Source organism: Gouania willdenowi, chromosome 10 (genome assembly GCF_900634775.1).
Source record: "Gouania willdenowi chromosome 10, fGouWil2.1, whole genome shotgun sequence".
Lineage (NCBI taxonomy): Eukaryota > Metazoa > Chordata > Actinopteri > Blenniiformes > Gobiesocidae > Gouania > Gouania willdenowi.
This window is the reverse complement of record NC_041053.1, coordinates 38,129,698-38,150,852: the sequence shown is the minus strand read 5'-3', so window position 1 is coordinate 38,150,852 and position 21,155 is coordinate 38,129,698. Positions and strand designations below refer to the sequence as shown.

Genomic DNA, 21,155 nt, shown 5'->3' with positions numbered 1-21,155 from the left:
TAAAAGACATGTCCAACATGAGAGAGTATTTATTAATTTTTGACCAGCTGTCCACGACCCACGCAGTACAACAGGTCCGCGACCCGCTTTTGGGTCGCGACTCACCAGTTGAGAGTTACTGATTTCGACAATAATTTATGTTTTTTCAATCTTTTCCACTTTGTCCTGCGGGACGAAGTTGATGTTCTGAAGGGCCGTATTTGGCCCCCGGGCCTTGAGTTTGACACATGTGCTATAAATGATTTAAGGATCCCAGCCTGAGTAGCTACAAACTCACTGAGGTGGCAGGAATAAGACAAACTTGCCAGTCATTCAAACTTGGGAAAATCACAAAGGAATGAATGAGGGAGCGAGTCTTTGTGTGACTGCAGCGTTTGGGTGGTCCACAGGTTGGGAAGGTTGGGAAGCCCTCTGGGGGGGATCAGGGGGACCTCGACATGTGATAATACAACCTGTTGAAACAGGGTACACACGCTGATCAAACGCAAAAACCGCCTTTTCCTCCTGTGTACAAACGATTGTTTCCATCAAGGAAATACACATCGTTCTCCCTCGAGCTGCCAATCAAAGATTTCCACTCAAGAATAAAACCAAAAGGGCTTGGTACTCAATTAGTGGTTTAGGACCCAAAAGTGGGTCAAGGATTTTTTTTTTTTTTTAGCAAAAAGAGAAAGTGCTCTTATTAATCCTTTTTATTTCAAGGGGAAAAGTTCATGAACATAAACAGGAGAGTTAAACATTAAAGTTGTAATCCTCAAATGTTGGCACAAGTATGAGTTAATCAACATTTTGATTTTAATCTAATCATGTTTATACTGTATTACCAGATGGAATTTGGTGTGACTTTATATTTCTATCAATCTGCCAGTCAATATCAGCCTCACAGCCAATGGGCCACACAGTGCATGAGACAAACAGACCTACATGTGTTTATTATTATAAGACATTACAATAAAGTAATTTCAGTTATCTTAACCAAGGGTTCTCAACCTTGGGGTTGGGACCTCATTTGAAGTCACAAGACACTGGGAGTGGGTCTTCAGATGCCTTCGAGAAACTAAGAATATATTCTTTAACAACTTGAGCCCATTTGTTGCTTATTTTTTAGCCTTTTTCTGCAGCTACACCAAACTTGCCATTTATTATTATTATTATTATTATTATTATTATTATTATTATTATTATTATTATTGTTGTGTTGTTGTTGCAGGGTTTTCCGCACCGACTACCAAGTCAAATTCCTTGTACTGTCCTAAAAACTGTTCTTGGCCATTAAAACATTTCTGATATTTTAACCTATTTTCATCACTTTTTCTTGCCATATTTTTGCTCTTTTTAATGCATTCTGCTACATTACTCCCATTTTTGCCACTTCTTCATCAAATTTCGATATCTTTTCAGTACATTTTTTCCACTTTCAAGACATTTTCAGCACTTATAACCCTTTCCACCACTTTCTCGCCTAATGTCACATATGTTGACCCATTGTTGTCACTTTTAACCTCTTTTCACCATATTTCATGCTTATTTTTTGGCAATTTAACCACATTTATGATTTGTCATGCCCATTATTTGAGTAGAGATTCTTTATTCATCCCGCAGTGGGGAAATTTACTGACGTGACAGCACAATAAAAAGTGCAATAAAAAGACAACAGAAGGCAACACACAGAAAACCCCAAAAGACACCCAAAAAATAGTGCAATGAAGATAAAACTAAATAAACAATACAATAAGAGATGTTATACTTAAACAGAAATAAAAATAGAAAAATATTATTCAAAAAATAATCTAAAAAGAATAAAGGATACAGATATATACATATTAACAGGCAGGGGCAAGTAGATACAGTATGTATACATATTTACAGACAGTACGATGCCCTAGACACATGTCTAAAACAGGTAAAAAAAATACAAAAGGAGAAAGAAAGAGGGGAGAGCTGACATGACTGGCTGCTGCTTTGTGGCGCCATTCTAAAAAAAAAATGTCAAAAATTAAAAATGCAAGTTTAAACTAATTGTTCCTATTTTTAAAATACGTGTTACTTGTGTATTTGTGATAATGTCAGACATTCCTGGATTTTACTTGTAACATAAATGTTTAAAAGTGAAAAAACTAGCTGTTTATTTTGACTTTTAACTCAAGGTAGCAATAGTTTGATGTTCGTTTACATACTAGTTTATTTACATACTAGCAATGTAATCAATAATACGTTAACATTAACATTTTATTTCACTTTTTGTTTTTCATATTTGTACACAATGTGAAAACAAATAACGTGATCAGTATCAGTCTGTCCGTATAGCATCACGTGCTTGATAATTTGGTTTATTTTTACGGTTGCACTTCTGTTTTATTCTGTTTCATCTCAAAGCACCTTCTTTCAATGAATACGTTTGAATTTAAACTCCACCCCCTGCTATCGAGAGATTATTATAGTGTGTCCTATAGCTGGTATTTAAAAGGTTTGTCTGCTTAACGTAAACTGCACATTAATCTGAGGAGACGTTTGCTGAACCCACTCTTTTCATTTCAACACTCAGCTTTGTTTCCACACATACTCATAATAAGGCATCTATGGGTCTGGGGGGGGGGGCTGCCCAGGACAACCACTTGTCCCTCCTGCAGACCACTGACCTGATATTTCACTGCTTTCCTTGAGAGACCCTTGATGCTCGTTGTTCATGGAGAGAAGGAGAAGTACTTATTCAACCCGACCCTTCAGTTCAAACACTTTTACTCCAAAGCATTCATTTGAATGAGAATGTAACAACTCAACAGATCAGACTTATGAAATCAATTAAAATTCAGTTTGGCTGTGTTTTTTTAATTATTACAACATGTATCAAACTATTGCACCTGGATCAAAAGCACCAAATTCCAATCACATATGCAGAAGAAAATTAATTTTGTGAAGATTATATGCATGGTGGGATAGTGGTTAGCACGTCTGCCTCACAGCAAGAAAGTTCTGGGTTCAAGCCCTGGGGCGGATGCTTGGATCCTTTCTGTGTGGAGTTTGCATGTACTCCCCTTGCTGTGTGGGTTTTCTCCAGGTACTCCGGCTTCCGCCCACATTCCAAAAACATGACTGTTAGGTTGGTGGAGTCTCTAAATTGCCCGTAGGAGTGAATGTGAATGTGAGTGTTTGGTTGTCTGTGTGTTGGCCTGTGATGGACCGGTGCCCTGTCCAGGGTGTACCCCCGCCAAACGCCCAGTGTGAGCCGGAGATAGGCACCGGCAGAGACCCTGAAACAGGACAAACCGGGTCAGAAAATGGATGGATGGAAGATTGTATGCTATGTTTATGTGATGCAACATTACAGTTACCAGAGGTGTAAAGAGTATATATTCTACTCAAGTAGAAGTACTTTTACTTGATTGAAATTGTAGAGTACAAGTAAGTCATACATTAAATACTCACGTAAATCTTACCAAGGTGTCCTTGCATACAGTAAACATCTTGTGAATAACTAAGTTCATTTTGTTTTTTTAAAATTTTGATGCTTTCCTGGTGAAAGAAAGAGAGACACATCAAAGCAATCACCTCTGAGGAAGACTGACAGTTAGCAGTTGATACACTCCAGCAGATCAAATTTCCTGAAAAAATGTTGTCTGAATAAACGAAACCTTAACATATTATCTCACGTGTAAAGTAAAAAAAAAAATAGAAGAAGTCTTGCACAATTGGAACTGAATTTATTTTCCACAAAGGCATATGTATAAAATAAAAGGTTTGTCAAAATGTACAATTCTTTTCTAAATAAAGTAACCAATTAATTAAATTAAAAAGTAAAAATGCTCATGTTCTAAGTATGACTACAATTATAAACTCTAAAACTGAGAAAATAACCTCCATTCAATGCTGTTTTGGTGCCGTGCATTATGTTTAATCTGATTGGTCGACTATGATGTGATGCATTTGATTGTTCATTTTTTTTGTAGTTTCACAATGTCCGTTGATCATTTTAAAACAAAAAGTAATAATTTACTCTGTAATGGTTTGGTGTAGAAATGTAATGAATGAATTTACTTATTTTAAAACGTACTTAAGCACAAGTAAAACAACTGATTTAAAAATATACTCAAAAAAAAAGTACAAGTACCCATAAAAGCAACTCAATTACAGTAACTTGTGAGTACTTGTAATCCATTACTTTCCCCTCTGACAGTTACTCAGTTCAGTATGTTTTGATATTTTGGTGCAGATTGTGGTGCAGAAGTGAGATCAGCCTATTTTCACTGAAGCCTGAACACTGTGGTCAGAGGATTCGTGTTACACCATGTACTGCATGTTATAGATCATTGTGGTTTCAACTCATGTGACACCAGTAACACAAGCAATTGTGTGTGATTATTTCTCCTATTGTATAAAAAGCAAAAAGTTTGGGAAACTTTCTCGCGTGTTTGCTGGAAGTCTTCTCGTGAACATCTGTGCACATCCTCAGATGGAACATATATACATGAATTACCTGCATGAAATGAAACAATAGAAGTAAATGAAAACTGTCATATAGTAACAATAATATTAATTCCAGCAAGATTATTTTTGTCTACTTTTTGAAAAACATGTTAAGGTTTCATTTATTCAGACAACTGTTCCTCAGGAAATCCACTTTGATCACCTGACCTGTTTCAACTGACAACTGCCAGGCTTTGTCAGAGGCATCTGCTGATCACTTTGATGTTTGATGTTCGACGCCTCTCAGGAACAGTTGTCTGAATAAATGAAACCTTAACATATTTTTCAAAAAGAATATTGCTGGAATTATTACACCAAAGTCAAGGAAACTTCAAAGGAAACATCAAAGCGATGAGCAGACGCCTCTGACGAAGACTGGCAGCTGTCAGTTGAAACATGTCAGGAGATCAAAGTGGATTTGTCTGAATAAATGAAACCTTAACATCTTATTCAAAAAATAATCTTGCTGGAAAACCTTCACACTGCACACACTGCTGCATTATGCAAATACAAAGCTATAGTTTTACTCATCTATACAGTATGTCTATGTACTTGTAAAATGTTCATGTGGAAGAATTTACCAAATAATAGTTTATTTTGACATTAACGTCATTAATTTACATGTAGTTGAAGTTAACTTTAAAACAACTTAGGCGTTGTTTTGAACAAGACAAACTAAAGAATGACAACAAACCACTATAGAGTAATGATTTTGTAGTGGTACCTGCAAGCTTTGATGCCAATGCCTTCCTGGCCCCTGAGAGTCTGAGTGACCTTTCATTAGAACATGTGAAATAAGTATTAGCAGATGGAATGAGGCTGCCAATAGTTAGTGAACTATGGGATAATACTGACCTCTATTGGCCACGATAAAGACTGACAGCAGTGCACACTCCCAGACTGAAAAATGATGATGATATTCATTGACATTGTTGTTGTTGTTTTTTTAAGCATATGAAAGCATCATAGCACTTGGCAAAAGATTAACACAGAAAATACATAATAAAACATTATATTTTTAAATGAAATAAATAATGATAATAATAATAATAATAATAATAATAATAATAATAATAAATAATAATAATAAATACAAAATAATTTAAAAATTAAACTGGTTTTCAATCATTCAGGACAACAAAAATGTGTATTTTCCCAACAATATTAAGTCCCCCCCCCAAATAAATACATAAATAAATAAAATAAAAAATGTTAATTTAAGTTTCAAATAAAAGAGAGAAAGAAAGTAAGACAATTTAAAGAAATCTTTTTTTTTACTAATAATGATCACATTTATTATTTTTTAAGCATACCAAAGCATGATAGCACTTGGCAAAAGATGAACACAGATAATATATAATGAAGCATTTCATTTTTTAAATTAAAATTAATAATAATAATAATAAATAATAATATAATATAATATAAAATAATAATAATAATAATAATAATAATAATAATAATAATAAATAAATAAATAAATAAAATCACATAAAACATTTCATTTATTCAGGCAAACAAAAATATGTATTTCCCCACAGTATTAAGTCCCAAAAATTTAATTGTTGTTTAAGTTTCAAATATAAGACAGAAAGAACATTGGAAATTCATTATTATAAGGGGGGTTAAGTTTGGACAGATTTACGTCTGTAAATGTATTTCGGCTCAGAAAAGGATTTTATTATTTATCAAACTTTTATGTGTCACCGTCCGCCTTGTTTTGTAAAAAATGTCCTTTCCGGTTTACCCGGAAGTTCGCATATTTCCCAAAGATGGCGGATCAAGGTCCGATGGCCATAGCGATGCGGCTACGAAATCAGCTGCAGTCCGTCTACAAACTGGACCCGCTTCGAAACGAGGTGAGTTTTTGCGTTGTTTTAGCTCCACAGCACAGGGACGGAGAAGCAGGCCCAGCTGGAGGGAAGCATGGCCGCGTTAGGGGGTGTGTTTTTTACCGGGAGATTGTCGTCTCTCCGCGCGCTGATGGAGAGAGAGGATGGAGACTGTCGGTGAGATGCGTAGTGGCGCTGTGTTCCTCCGAGCAGCGTGCTCAAACCTGTGAAGTTACTCTGATATTGCATGATTTAGTCTGTTATTAATCACTTTTAGTGGCTTTTGGGCGGCACTTGAAGCTTTTCGAGTTGAATTAGAAGAAGAACTAACCGCCGCTGTGCGTGCGTTGTTTTTTGTAGAAACCGCGGTTTGTGTTCAGCACTGGGACCGAGTGGGTCATCAACGCTCCAGTCTGTCACTGCAATGTGGGCTACAGCAAGAAAGTCCAAAACAACCCATCATTGTTACTGCACAGTTTGTACTGAAGAGTTAGTTAATAATCGTAATAGAGTCCCTAATGAGGCACTAGAAACTTATCCACTCGCGTATGACAGTGGTTCTCAACCTCGGGGTCGCCAGATGCCTTCAAGAAACTAAGACTATATTTAAAAACAAATTGAGTCAATTTTCCTTGTTTTACCCCTTTTCTGCAACTACACCAAACTTTCCACATTTTAACCTATTTTCATCACTTTTTCTTAACATATTTTTGCTCCTTTTAATGCATTTTTGCTACATTCCTCCCATTTCTGCTACTTCTCCATCAGATTTCAATGCCTTTTCTGCACTTTTTTTTTTACACTTTTGGCATTTAGAAAACGTTTTCACCACTTTCCTGCCTATTGTCACATATGTTGACATATTGTCACTTTTAACCTAATTTTACAAGTCACCAGTTTCAATTAATTGTTCCAATATTTACACTTTTCACCCTTTTCTTTCCACTTGTTCCATCCATTTTTGACCACTCTAATGTGCCACTTTTAACCAATTTCTGTGGTTTTTAAAATCCCGTTTCACCATCTTGTTCATCATTTTGGGTCACTTTTATTAGAAATTCATTTTATTTCTGGTTAAACAAAGGATTTACATTTTTAACTCATTCAATGCCAGCCATTTTCAAAATTTCTACCCACTCAGTGCCAGCCGTTTTAGAGCATTTTGACTAATATTTAAAGACCCACAGAATATTTTGTACTATGACACCAAATTCTGAAAGATTAAAGTGTCTAATTTCACACAAATTGCCAGTTTGTGACAAAAGCTGAGAAAAACGGCTTTTTTCTGAAAAAATCTGTTAGTGACTTTGAAGCAATTTTTTTTTTTTTTGCTTTAGGGACACCTCAACATTCGTTTCCTTTTCTAAAACTAAAAAAACAACCAACAATGAGATCAGGCTTTCGATGGCAACATTATTATTATTTTACTATCTATGTCAGAGTTGAATGGTTTTCTTACTGTATTTTGGCGTTCCTCCAAGTCTCTCCCCTGTTAGTTTCCACACACGCAATTCACCGGAGAGCTTCGTCACACTGTCTCCTAGCAACGCCAGCACTCAATCAGTTAAAATGTCTTTTCTGCACATTTTTTTTTCAATTTTAAGACATTTCCACCACTTTTACTGCCTAATGTCACATATGTTGACCCATTCTTGTCGCTTTTAACTTCATTGCACCATATTTAGTCCTTGTTTTTGCCAATTTAACTACAGGTTAAAATAAAGCCAGTTTGGTTTAGTTCCAGAAAAAGGGTAAAAAATGGGCTAAAATTGTTATATAATATTTTACTTTCTTGAAGGGATCTTTTGACGCCTCCCAGTAAATTGCTTCCTTTCTGGAAGAGTGAACAGCATCACAGAAAGAGCAAAAAAGTTACTCAAACTAACATTTCCTTTGCTTCTCCCAACAGGAAGAGGTGAAGCTGAAGATCAAGGACCTGAACGAACACATCGTCTGCTACCTTTGTGCAGGCTACTTCATCGATGCCACCACCATCACAGAGTGCCTGCATACCTGTGAGTCTCAGTCTGAGTCTGAATCCTATGTTCTATATACCATCTCTGACCCTGTGTGTGCTGCTTTTTCTGTTCTGCAGTCTGTAAAAGTTGTATTGTGAAATACCTCCAAACCAGCAAATACTGTCCAATGTGCAACATCAAAATCCACGAAACGCAGCCTTTACTTAATCTCAAACTGGACCGAGTGATGCAGGACATCGTCTACAAACTGGTGCCTGGGCTACAGAAAGTGAGTGACCATTAGCTTCTGTCAGAATCCCACAGAAGCACCATATTTAATTAACATTTAAAGACATCAATCAGTGTCTCACTTCATATCTTATTCTGTTTTGTGTTTTTTATGTAGGTGAAGATAAAAGAATAAAGGAATTTTACCAGTCACGTGGGTTAGAGAGAGTCATCCAACCTGCTGGGGACGGTAAGAGCTCTGTTTAACGTGTGGACATGTTTATGTTGCGGTTTATTGGTGTTTGTGGAGAAATGACTAAACAAGCCTTAATACTTAGAGATGCCTTAAATTAAATTTAAGGTGTTTTGAGTATCTTCAGATTCCAATTTTTTCCAGAACTGACCTCTACATGTTCATGGCTTGTTGATTTCTATATAATAGAATAATGATAATAACTTTAATTTTTATAGCACTGTACATTTTCTAATCTCAAAGTGCTACAGAAACAAAGGCAGAAAAAAAATCAACAGATGAAAGCAATAATAAAACTAACACAGAATAAAATCAATAAAACATAGAGCAGAAAGCTCTTGTTAAAATATAGGTTTCTTATAAAAATATGATAATTATGCAACTTTTAGATATTTAAAGCCATGTGCTAAAGATTGGTACCTTTCACATTTGAACCAATTGCCGGTACCTGGGAATCTAGGGTTGTAGTCAACCAAGGAAATGGTTAGTCGACCAAAAATATGGCACATGTAGCGATTCGTCGACCAAAAAAAAAAAAATGGAGAATGAATGAGCATGTGGATGAGGAGAAAGAAAAAGAGAGACAAATATTTAGTTTTGGTGTTTTGTGGTGTCGATTTGCTTTTAAACACAGACCATTTATGATATGAACCTTATTCAAGCTTTGACCAGAACCCGACAAAGCAAAAGTGAAACCTACAGGTCTGACAGACATTAGGTATTTATTTCAGAGCCCGACCTGAAACAGACAATTAAAACCTATTTTTTCCTCATACAAATGTCATATTTACATTTGTTTTAGTGGTAAGCCTGCTTTTAATAATAAACTGTTGATGTCAACATCAGATCAGCTCACGGGGAAACCAGCACGTCAAACACAGGTGCACAGCGTGCCCCGCGGCGCCAGAGACAGCAGTTGATCTATTTACATAATCCACATAGCAAATGTTAGGATAATCCATGTTCTTGTGCAGAAAAAGGATTGATTCAATAGTGGATGATTGCGCGCAGCCAGCACACACTCACACAGAGCTGTTTCTGGACATAGACTCATGTTTAGTCAATAATTACATCACATTTGATATTGAATCCTAATCACCTATATAAGTGCATTGCATTTATATGTATATGTATATATATATATATATCCCAATTAGCATAATCTGCATCACATTTTTGAAAAGCGAAGCCACATTTCTGAGTGATTCTAAAGGGATGTTGTTGTTATTGAAGATGAAATGAAAATAAGTGTGAAATAAAGTTAAATGGCTGCTTTTCCCTCTCGTCATAGGACAGAGAGCTCGGTCTGCAGGGGATTAAAAACATGTTTTCTTTTTCCTCTGCAGACGGTGTTTCAGACGCTGCCAGTTTACCGTATACAAGCTTTGACCACTCCAAAGCTCACTTCTACAGATACGATGAACAAGTTTCACTGTGTTTAGAAAGACTAAGGTACGTGTGTGAATGATCACTGAGGAAATAAATAGATTAAAGTGAATGTACTTGTGTGTAAGTCATCATTTTTTGCATGTTTAAAATAGTTCTCTCTGCTTTGTATTTACAGCTCGTCACTTTCTGGGAAAGATAAGACGAAACTCACTCTTCAGGTAAGTCACCGATCATCAAATACAGACACAATGACAACTTGTAGTTTTTATTCAAAGAGATACAGAGATGGGAATTAAACTGTTAGTTTGATCACTGGAGTTTTAGGTTCTTTTGGTACTTTATCGCTGATTTTCCTGCTTAATGAATCTATTTACTGTTTGTTTTTAATACTATCAAATAAATATTAACCCTCTGGGGCCTAAGGCGTTTTTGCTGTTTTTTTGTTGCGTTTTATTTTACCTTTATGTTTCATATAAGGAAATCCATAAACTTTGCTTGTTGGTATCATTTTTTTTTTTTTTTATCATCAGTATCATTATTTTCTTATATATGGCATGCTGTATTAACACAGTGGATCTAAAACCACTATAAAAACACAAATTCCAGTGGGAAAAAGTTAGGTTTTTTTACTATAAAAGTCACAAACATTTTTAACAAATAATTTTATTGCTTGTATAGCAATATAAACTATATATTTCAAAATTGTACATACAGATGAATTAAAAAACACAGTTATATATAGATATTTACAGTGAAATGCAAGCAATGTTCCAGGCGATTTTGTACAACTATTTACAAAAAAAAGTATGAATCACAAATACAGGGAAATGCAAATTATTTGTGCCTCATTGTGTTGACATAAAACAATAAACAAATATATTAGACACTACACTACTCTCAATCTCACTCACTACACACTAAATAAACAGTCAAATCACAGTAGTAGTCGCTATTATCTCAAATCTCTCAACTCACCCTCTCTTTCTCTGTCTCTGCTTACCTGTCGCTTCTTGTCAACCAATAGGAGACAGCTATAATGTGACGTTTCAGTGTTGTTCGAACTTGCTGCACAACACTTTGCTTTCGTTTTAGATGTGCTCTGCAGTGTGTTTCTGCACAGAGCACTGACAGCTCAAGAAAATGTCACAGAAAAACACGTGCACATTTTCCCTCATAACTCCACTTCTATTTGGTCTATCAACATGATTTAAAAACTGGTTTGTAGTTTGACATTCACACTTTCGACACAGATTGAAACAGAGATCCAAGGACGCTACACTATTGGCTCTTAAAACGATCATGTGATCAGGACACGCCGGCGCGTCCGTCGGCCCCAGAAGGTTTAGCATAGACTATTTATTTTAGAAGCTAAGTCATGCTTCTTTTTTTAAATAGCACAAGATCTAAGCAATAGTCATTTTCCTGCAGATGAGGTCACTTCCTGTTCTTTTTTTTTTTTTTTTAAAGCTGCTGGAGACGAAAAATGTTTATCAGATAAAGACACAGAGTACGCTCGTAGTACTGCTTTTAAAGAGACGGAAAAGGTTGAAATTACAGCACAACAGATTGTTTTATTCACCTTTATTAACATTCGATTTATCGATAATGTCGGAAAAGTTTGGTGCATTGCATTGTGGGATGTGGAGTCCTGTAGACCGATGCAGTGAAGAGTTTTTTTTACTTAATTCCTACTGTGATTTCTTGTTTGCTCCCAAAAAACTCTGCCAAAGTGACCTTTCAACATATTTCTGTTGTTTTCCCTGAAAGTTGCAGCGAATCAATTACCAGTACAGATGTTTTATGATCCGAATACGCCGCCGAAATGAGGAAAACTGGAACATAAATGGAGTTTAGCCTCCTCGTCTGGTGGAGAAACACAAAAAAATCACAGTAAGAATTATGTCAAATTGATCAAAGAAACTTTTGAATCTCGAGCAAATGATCTTTATTCAATTCTCTCCAGTAGCTTTAACAAAAAGAATGTTGTGCACAAAACAGTAATCTGACCATTCTTCCCTCCGTTCCCATCATGCATTGTGAGAACCAGCTTCAATTAATGCGCACACACACACCAAAGCACAAACGCTCCAAGAGTGTGTCAGAAAATATGTGGAGTCGACGCATTGAAAATCACTGTTAAAATCTGCCAGTGTTTAATCAAGCAGACGGATCCTTCATTGTCTCATGCTATTGATGTTACGTGTCATGATGCTATCCTCTCAAGTATTATTGATTCATTCATTAATAAAAGCTTCCTAAAGTCATGTGATTTGGATGTGATTCAAGTATGAGCTTTTTTTTAGGGTTGTGATCACGATTCTGGTTTCCACAATTAGATTAACCTGATCGTTGGCGATATTTACGTTTAAAATGTGGGCTTTGCTGCATATCTATTCAGACACTTTATCTAAACATTAGTCAGTGTCAGCTTTGAGTCGTAATTGTTTCCAATGAGTTGCATTCCATGAACGCACTCTGTAATAGTGTAATTATTTATTCTGTTAGCCTTCTGTACATTTTGAATTATTGGTTTAATTTCTTGTTTTTTTGTATAATTTGTATTTAAAGCTTCATTTTTCTCTATAAACTGTTCATATATTGTTTTTTTTTAAAAAAAAAAAAACAGTAGAGCAAAGAAATGCAGATTTTGTTCCCCCTGACATTATTAATAATGGTGATTATAATCGTGTTTATGATATTGATCAACATAATCGTGCAGCCTTCTTTTACGATAATGAAAAGATTAGCATTGATCTAAAAAAAAAACAAAAAAAAACAGTTCATTTATTTAATTGATCACTTATTCATGTGCATTAGAGTTGATCCCAGTGGATATATTTGTATAATTGTTGATCGTTGTTATTACCATTATTATTCTGCTGTAGTGTGTGTTGTATTTCATCCTTATTTAACTAAGTATATTACTTAATTATGTACGTTTTCTTCTTCATTTATCTTTTCTTCTTCTTTTCATTTATAATATTTCTCAGGCCTCTGTAACAAAATGTTTCTGATTCTAATTTACACACAAAAAATCTTCTGCTTCTAACTTTTAAAACTAAGACGCTAATTCCCTGACTCCAGTCTAATGAGTATAAGTCAGCATTTAATAACGCACAGTGTACATGCAGAAAAAGTCCAAACTGCAGATGGAACGGATGCTTAGTAAACATTTTTAACAATAGTAAATTTAAATAAAATTATTCTTTCATCATCAGAGTTGATCAGGGTTTGGATGTGACAGCGTCCCATATGTTGCCCATTTATCACTGACTGCTGCTGTTTAAAGAGGGAATCAACTGCTGACTCAGATCAGGCATAAACAAAGACCAGTGGGGAAGAAATTTGCTACAACACCATGTTCTTTGTTTTTGTTCCTCTGCTGCAGCAGATCATCTCCACCTGTAGGGGGCACTGCTGACTCACAGATGCATGTTTAAAAACTGCTCATTAACATATTTTTTCCTCCTTTTCTTTGTGTAGTTTTGGGGGTGGGTCAACAAATGCCTTCAAGAAAATTTTTTGAACGATTTGAGCCCATTTTTGTTTATTTTTACCATTTTTCTGCAACTACACCAAACTTTCCATGTTTTAACCTATTTAATCACCTTTTTCTTGTCATATTTTTGCTACTTTTAATGCAGTTTTCCTCCATTACTCCCATTTCTGACACTTCATCATATTTTTATGTCTTTTCTGCACATTTTCTCCACTTTTAATAAATTTTGCACTTTTAACCTCTTTTCACCATATTTCATGCTTATTTTTGCCATTTTAACCACATTCACAATTTCTCATGCCCATTATTTGCCAGTTTAAATTAATTGTTCCAATATTTACAATTTGAACCCTATTTTACTACTTTTTCTGTGTGTTTTTGGCCACACGTAATTTACAACTTTTAACCAATTTCTGTGGTTTTTAAAATCTCATTTCACCACCTTTTCTACCATTTTTGGTCACTTTCAACCCATTTTATTTCTGATTAAAACAATGATTTACATCTTTAAGATGACCATAATAAACTTCCTGGATAACAGTGGATATTATTCAGATCAATAAATACACGTGATTATCACAGATTCATAGAAGAATGGACCATCATTTTGACTAATCCATTTGATTTTTTGCTTTTTTATTTTTTTATTCATTATTTTTGCTTCACTCTTAACGTTTGTGAAAATTTCGGAAAAACAAAGAAAGCTAAAAATGTGACGTGTAGCTTTAATGGCGTTTTTCCATCACTCCTGTCATTCACTCTCCTATTTGTGCTGAACGGGCAGATTTTTCTCCTGGTGTTTAATAGACGAGCTGTCGAGACAAAGACGTGAGTGCTTTGCTCTGCTCATGTTATAATTCAGCTGGGAGCAGGAAACACTTTTTTTCCTCCAAACTATAAATCTGCTTGTTACTACAGCCTCTTTTCTGACACCGTGAAGTTATGATAATTATTTAAAATTGAAGCTGCATTTGAAGCACTTTGTACTCAGTAAAATTTGTTCTAGTGATAGACCGATACATCGGCCGGCCGATATTCACATTTTTTACGTGCTGCTGCGTTTCGCCGATCTGCATTATTTACAGAAAGCAGAAATATTTTTTACTTGTTCTTGTTCTACATCACCTGTTTTTAATATTTGTTATATGTTTCACTTGGTGTCATTCTACCTCACCTTTGTTATTTTCAATAACTTTTTTAAATTGAGATACCATGTGCAATCATCAATGTGTAATTTTTATGATGTAAATTGAGGGAGTAAAAGTAGTGTCGGCTCAAGAAAATCGACAGTCTGCATCGTAGGGATGTAACGATTAATTGTAAGGCAGTTAAAAATCGATTCATAGGTATCGCGGTTCACATCGACGCTCTGAAAATTGAATCACAGTCCTTTTTTTATTATATATCTATATATCCTTCTCGTCTAAAGTGTAGGTGGCAGGCGGCATCTGCTACTACTTTCTTTTTGGCTGCCTTCTACTCTTAAACATGTTAATAAATGATTCTTTACCCCTTTAGCACGGAAAGAATATCTGTCGTATTACGTGAATATCTGTAAGTCACGTTTTTCTATTAGCTCTGTCTGCTTGCGCATAGCATGTTTTATTCACTGCAAGGATATCTGCATGCCAACCGACTACTGGGTTACCAGCGCCCTCTGCTGGTCCAAACAAATATCTGACTTACATACAGTGCAGACTGTTTTTTTTTTCAGTCCAATTGTTAAGGCACAAAATACATTTTCAGTTCACTTTTAAAAGAAAAGGTACTATTATGCAGTTTTGCACTGTTTACTATAGAATTAGAAATTAAATTAATAGGCTTCTTCTTCATTTGTATTATTCCTTTATTTATTTCATTCAAGATTTATTTTTAGTTAAATTGCATTGTTTTGAATAGTTTATCAAGGATTCTTTTGATTATGAAATATAAAAGGAAAATAGTACAGTATTTTTGAGAGAATCGTATCGTGAACCCAGTGTCGTGAATCGAATCATATCAGGATTTGAGTGAATCGTTACATCCCTACTGTGTTTCGGCATTGGCCCTGAAGAACCCATATCGGTCTATGTGGTGTGAAAGTGACTCTGGTTGCAGAGTAAATATTTAGTCATTTGCTCTCTAAATTGAGTCTTGTCACAACTCTAAATGATTTTTCCTCCATGAAGAAGAAGAAAAAAAAACAACAGTAATGCTGTTTAACTCCATACAGAGTAATCTAAATTATAGGTTACAATATTGAACCATATTTTACTCAAATAAGTGTTGTATTTGCTCATTTCAGAGCTGTTTCTTCTACTATATGGAACATTTGTTTAGTAGCTGTAGAAACGTTTACTATCTCATTGTAATGTTTTTTTCTTCAAATAGAAAAGTTTTCTACTTCATATTGAGTTATATTTTACTCTAAATGTCAAACTTTTAGTTCAGGGGCCAAATTTGCACCAGTTTGACCTCATGTGGGCTGTAGATTTAGGTGGGGGAAAAATAACAATTGAAACTTTTTTGTGTCCTTGTTTTCAATATCAGTTCTATTTAGTTAAAAAATCTTGATTTTGTTATCGATTTTGTGGAATTGTTGTGAGAAATTGCAATTTTAGAGTTCTTTCCACAAATAGCAATTAAAAATGACTGCATTCATGTGCTATAAACAAAGAAAACATGCAAGACCCAAAAATATTAGTTGTTGAATTGAATTCTTTTGGTAATTTACACAATAATTCATGTTTTCTTTGTCATTTGTACTTTCTCCAGCGGGCCAGATTGGATGCTGTAAGTTGAGTTTGACACATGTGCTCTAAATAGATATTTTTCTACTTCATATTGAGTTTATTTTATTCTAAACGGATATTTTTCCTTTGTTGGTCCCATTAAACATTTTATTTTCTATATATACAGTATATATGTATATATATATATATTCTTTTTTTTTTTTTATTAAACTACTCTGTAAACCTAAACACTTAATTATTATGTTGCTCCTCCGGTACTTCCAAAAACTTTATTTCTGGCAGGTGGTTTCAGACCAGCGTCTTCTTTCCTGTGCATGCTAAGCTAAGCTAAGCTAAGCAGGCATTAATAATCGCTCCTGGCAAAGCCCAAAACTGTAGTTCAGCAGTGGTTTAAATGGTCCACTAACATGTTAAATACTGCAGTAAATCAGACATCCTCTCCAGCTTTACTCACACACACACACACACAGACACACACACACACACACACACACACACACACACACACACACACACACACACCACACACACACACACACACACACACACACACACACACAATATGCTGCAGTGGCTGCGCTGTGGTTACAAACACAAGGCTGCAGCTGGTCCCTGATTTTATTGGATTACATGTTGGTGTGGCCATGTCGACGCCTCCTTACGTCTCTGCTCTAAACGTTGATCATTGCATTTGTTTCTGCAGCAGAAGTTTGTGCGCTGTTCCGTCCGAGCGGAGGTGCGACACCTACGGAAAGTTCTTTGTCACCGACTGAACGTGGAGAAACACCAGGTCAGTCACAAAAAAAAAATCATCTTCACCACCAGGCATCACATCAAAATTACATTTTTTTGCCAATAAATCATGATTTCCAACAGTTTGTTTTACTTGGGCTTCCTATGATTTGTGAGTAGATCGTAGGAAATGCAACATTAAAGGAATAAATGTGAGTTAAACTCACAAATTATATTTCTGTGCATATATTTTTTTTACTTTGTGGAAACTCTTTTAATATATTGGACAAGTACAAGTCTAAGTTTCACAAATAAATTATGAATGAAATAATTTATCAAACATTCATAAAATAAAGTCAGAAACAAAATAGATATTGAATGTCGTGTAAAATTTCATTTCCACATGTTTAGATTTATTTCATCCAGCTGTCACAGCTGTGTGTGTGTGTGTGTGTGTGTGTGTGTGTGTGTGTGTGTGGTGTGTGTGTGTGTGTGTGGTGTGTGTGTGTGTGTGTGTTGTGGGTGTGTGTGGGTGGGTGGGTGGGTGGGTGGGTGGGTGGGTGGGTGGGTGCGTGCCTCTCTGTCAGTAACTTTGTTCGTTTATCAATGGATCAATGATAATTGAAGTGTTAAAAAAAATGCCTAAACTTTTTTTGCTAAATTTAGACTAAAACTAAGTAGTATTTTAGTCCAAATAACAGAACTTTACTGAAACGTAATCATTTGCCGTCAGAATTGACACTGGTTTTCTATGTTGAAAAAAAAAAAATAACATGGAGTTTATTTTGTTTTATTTCTATTTATTTAATGTGTTATTGCCTAAAATAAACAGCTGATTTATCGAAGGTTTATGCTGAGTCACATGGTTATTTGATATGACAAGGTTTTTCTGTCAAAATTGACACTGGTTTACTGTGTTCAAAAAATTACTTAATGTTTATTTATTTTTGAATTGTATTCTTAATATTAATTTATCGGATCGTACCGTATTTTTACCGTATTTTTTTTTTACCCAAACTTACAACAGGTAACAAAACCCAGTTGCTTTTCATAACTAAGGTTTATGCTGATTGGCTGTGAGCAGTCACGTGGTTCTTTGATGTGACAACTAATGGTACTCGATCGATCGGCCACTGATCATTATCGGCCGATCTCCGTGGAAAAGTATGTGATCGGCGTTCGCCGATCAATGCCTTACATTGCCGATCACAAAAACTGATCACCTCCTGTAGCTCATACTTTGCAGCCGGCAGAGGCTCTGTGTCAGAGTAGTGTCCCCTCCCCCTTTCCTTCACACTGCGCAGGTGCGCGGCGGCAAACCACAACAACAAACATGTCTGCCGTGTGGTGCTTTTATAAGATCTGTGAGAGTGATGTAAAGTTTGCATCCTGCAACACATGCAACGGAAAAATACCTCACGGGGAAGCACATTAAAAGGCTTCAACACAACAAACTTGATTTAACATTTGAAGAACAAACACTTGACGGAGTATGGTGAGTTTTCGAGGCTCACGACAGACAAAGAAAAAGACTGCAACAGTCAGACGGCAGTTAACGCAGCCCACGCTTGGCAACACTCGTCCGTATGAGCCTGACAGTCAGAAGGCTAAGCAAATAACCAGGAAAAGAATTGAATTCATCGGACTAGATGACCAGCCTTTCTCAGTGGTGGAGGAGCCCCGCTACATGTTACCAGGACGTAAATGTTTCACAGACGTAGCCCTGCCAGATCGTGGATGAACACAGGAATAGACTCATGACCGAAAAAGCGAGATGCTCCTCTTTATTAAAAATAATCTTCCCACAATGCTTCTCAACAAATCATAGACATTTGGCATGTGGAAATGCTTTAAGATATTTTTTCTGTTCAAAGCAAACGCACTTTACGTTCTGTTGTGCTTTTTCCTGTTTCAAGGTCTTTAATACCATATTTATGTTATTTAAGTGACAAATGGGCTATTTATTTTTTTTTTACATACGAAGCAACAGACCCATTATACTGTTTATATTATAAATCATAAGAACAGAAAACACTAAGTAGTTTTTTTTTTTTTTTTTTTTTGACAAGGCACAACAGAGTTTGCTGAGCCATGTTCTCAGGCATTTTGATTTAGTAACTTATGATAGTTTATTTGAATTCAATCTGCATTTGACTTTGAATGTATCCTTTGTTACTTGACACGTTGAGAGATATACTTTTATTTATTTGATTTTCTGCACTATTCAGCCTGTTGAGAGCTTTAATGTTTTCAATCTGTTAAAGATTGTGTTACTGATAGCAGATCATTTTAAGTGTTTTTTTTCAGTTGCTGCATTGTCCCTGCAAGGTTTTAGTATTTTTTCTTTTGAAAAAGTAAAAACATGCTTTTCTTTAAATCAAAGTGATTTTATAGTTCTTTTTTCCAAACCGTCTAGCCGGTAGCACTCATCATACTACAATGCAAAATTTACAGCCAATCCACGTGATCGGTATCAGTGATCGGCAGCATAAAACCTGATCGGAGCATCCCTAATGACAACCTATTGTATTGTTTGTTTTTAACAACAGCCTTAAAAAAAATGTCACTTCCTGTTTGTCTGCGCTCACCCTACAGGTCCAGATGTTGTTCAATAACGAGTCGCTGCCTGATCACATGACCATGAAACGATTATGGCTGTCACACTGGTTTGGAAAGGTACAATATTACATATTAAACATCGACACCGTTTTTATTAACGTTGTGTCCAATGTGAACTCATTCATTTGTCTCTGTTTTCTTCTCTCACAGGCTCAACCATTAGTTCTTCACTACACCATCAAAGACAAACGGAGCAGATAGGACCTGTTTACAGTCACATGAGTGTACATATCTTGTTCTATACATATTATATTTTATTAGTGTTTGTGTACATATACTTATTTTCCTTGCTTTGTATTTTGAAGAATAAATTTCGGGAAAAAAAAATTGTCAAGACTCAGAACTTTTAATCCATCAACGAGGGGGGCAGGACTACGCACACACACACACACACACTCTTTGAATTCCAAGAGTAATCGAAGGACTCGAGGAATAAAAGCTTAATGGTGAAAAAACAAAAGATTCTGAGCTTTTTAGTTTCCCTCTTTGGTCATTTGTCTTTTTATCCTTATATTACATACACACACACACACACAGGACCTTTAATGTGTGTGTGAGGTTGTTTGTGATGGAATGCGGTTGGGGGTCGGTGCAAAGTCATTAAAATAAAAATGTGATGTCGTAAATATGCAGAAAAACCAGCATCTATCAGTTAGATAATATACAGTAGTGTCTCACAGTTTGCATTCACTTTCTTTTAATTAACATTTTGTAAATTGTTTTATCATTGTATATTTGTATTATTTTTTATGTATGTTTTTTATATAACTACTGTTTATTTTTTCCTCTTTACAGTTTTTCTATTTTTTTTTATTTGTTTTTCTATTTCCATTTGTCTTTTGTCAATTTTCACTTTGTTTTTCTATTGTCATTTGTATTTGCATTTTTAATTAATTAAATTAATTTTTATTTCTATTTGACTTATGTTAACTGACAATTGCCAGTCTTCGTCAGAGGCATTTGCTGGTCACTTGGATATTTTCTTTTGAAGTTTTCGTCCTGCCTTTAAAGAAAAGATCAAAGGAAACATCAAAACATTCAAAAAGAAAACTAAAATAATCTTGCTGGAACTTTCACTATTTTCCACTCAGCAATTAAAGGTTGCTCTGAGTTCTGATCACATGACTGAACAGATAAATCAGCAAAACTGCTGATTTTAGAGCATCTTCACACCTATAAAAACTAATCTCACAGATAAAATGTACACAGTAACCATAAGCCCAAAGTCCTGCTGTAAATTATTAAACTTTAAATTTTCATTCACCAGCATTTTGAAGCTTTTTATAGCTTTGATATGTGTAACGTGTATTTTATCTGCAGATTGTATTGAATTTCTATTTCTGTACAGTTTTCCAGAAGAGTATCCAGAAAAGCTGCTGCTGCTTCTTCTTCTTCTTCCATCACATAAACAATGTCGACCCCTTGTTTCCAAGCTTCCAGCCGCAAGTT

General features: G+C 35.3%; 1 protein-coding gene across 1 annotated transcript; it reads left to right on the top strand.

Annotated features, from left to right (window-relative positions):
- The first annotated feature begins 6,197 nt into the window (after positions 1 to 6,197).
- Positions 6,198 to 19,926, top strand: LOC114471305 (polycomb group RING finger protein 1-like). Its single transcript, XM_028460022.1, has 9 exons — positions 6,198 to 6,323; positions 8,206 to 8,311; positions 8,392 to 8,547; positions 8,661 to 8,732; positions 10,082 to 10,187; positions 10,300 to 10,342; positions 17,059 to 17,145; positions 19,683 to 19,763; positions 19,857 to 19,926. The coding sequence occupies exons 1-9, from the start codon at positions 6,237 to 6,239 to the stop codon at positions 19,905 to 19,907; spliced, it is 789 nt and encodes a 262-aa protein (XP_028315823.1). The 5' UTR covers positions 6,198 to 6,236; the 3' UTR covers positions 19,908 to 19,926.
- The last annotated feature ends 1,229 nt before the right edge of the window (positions 19,927 to 21,155 follow it).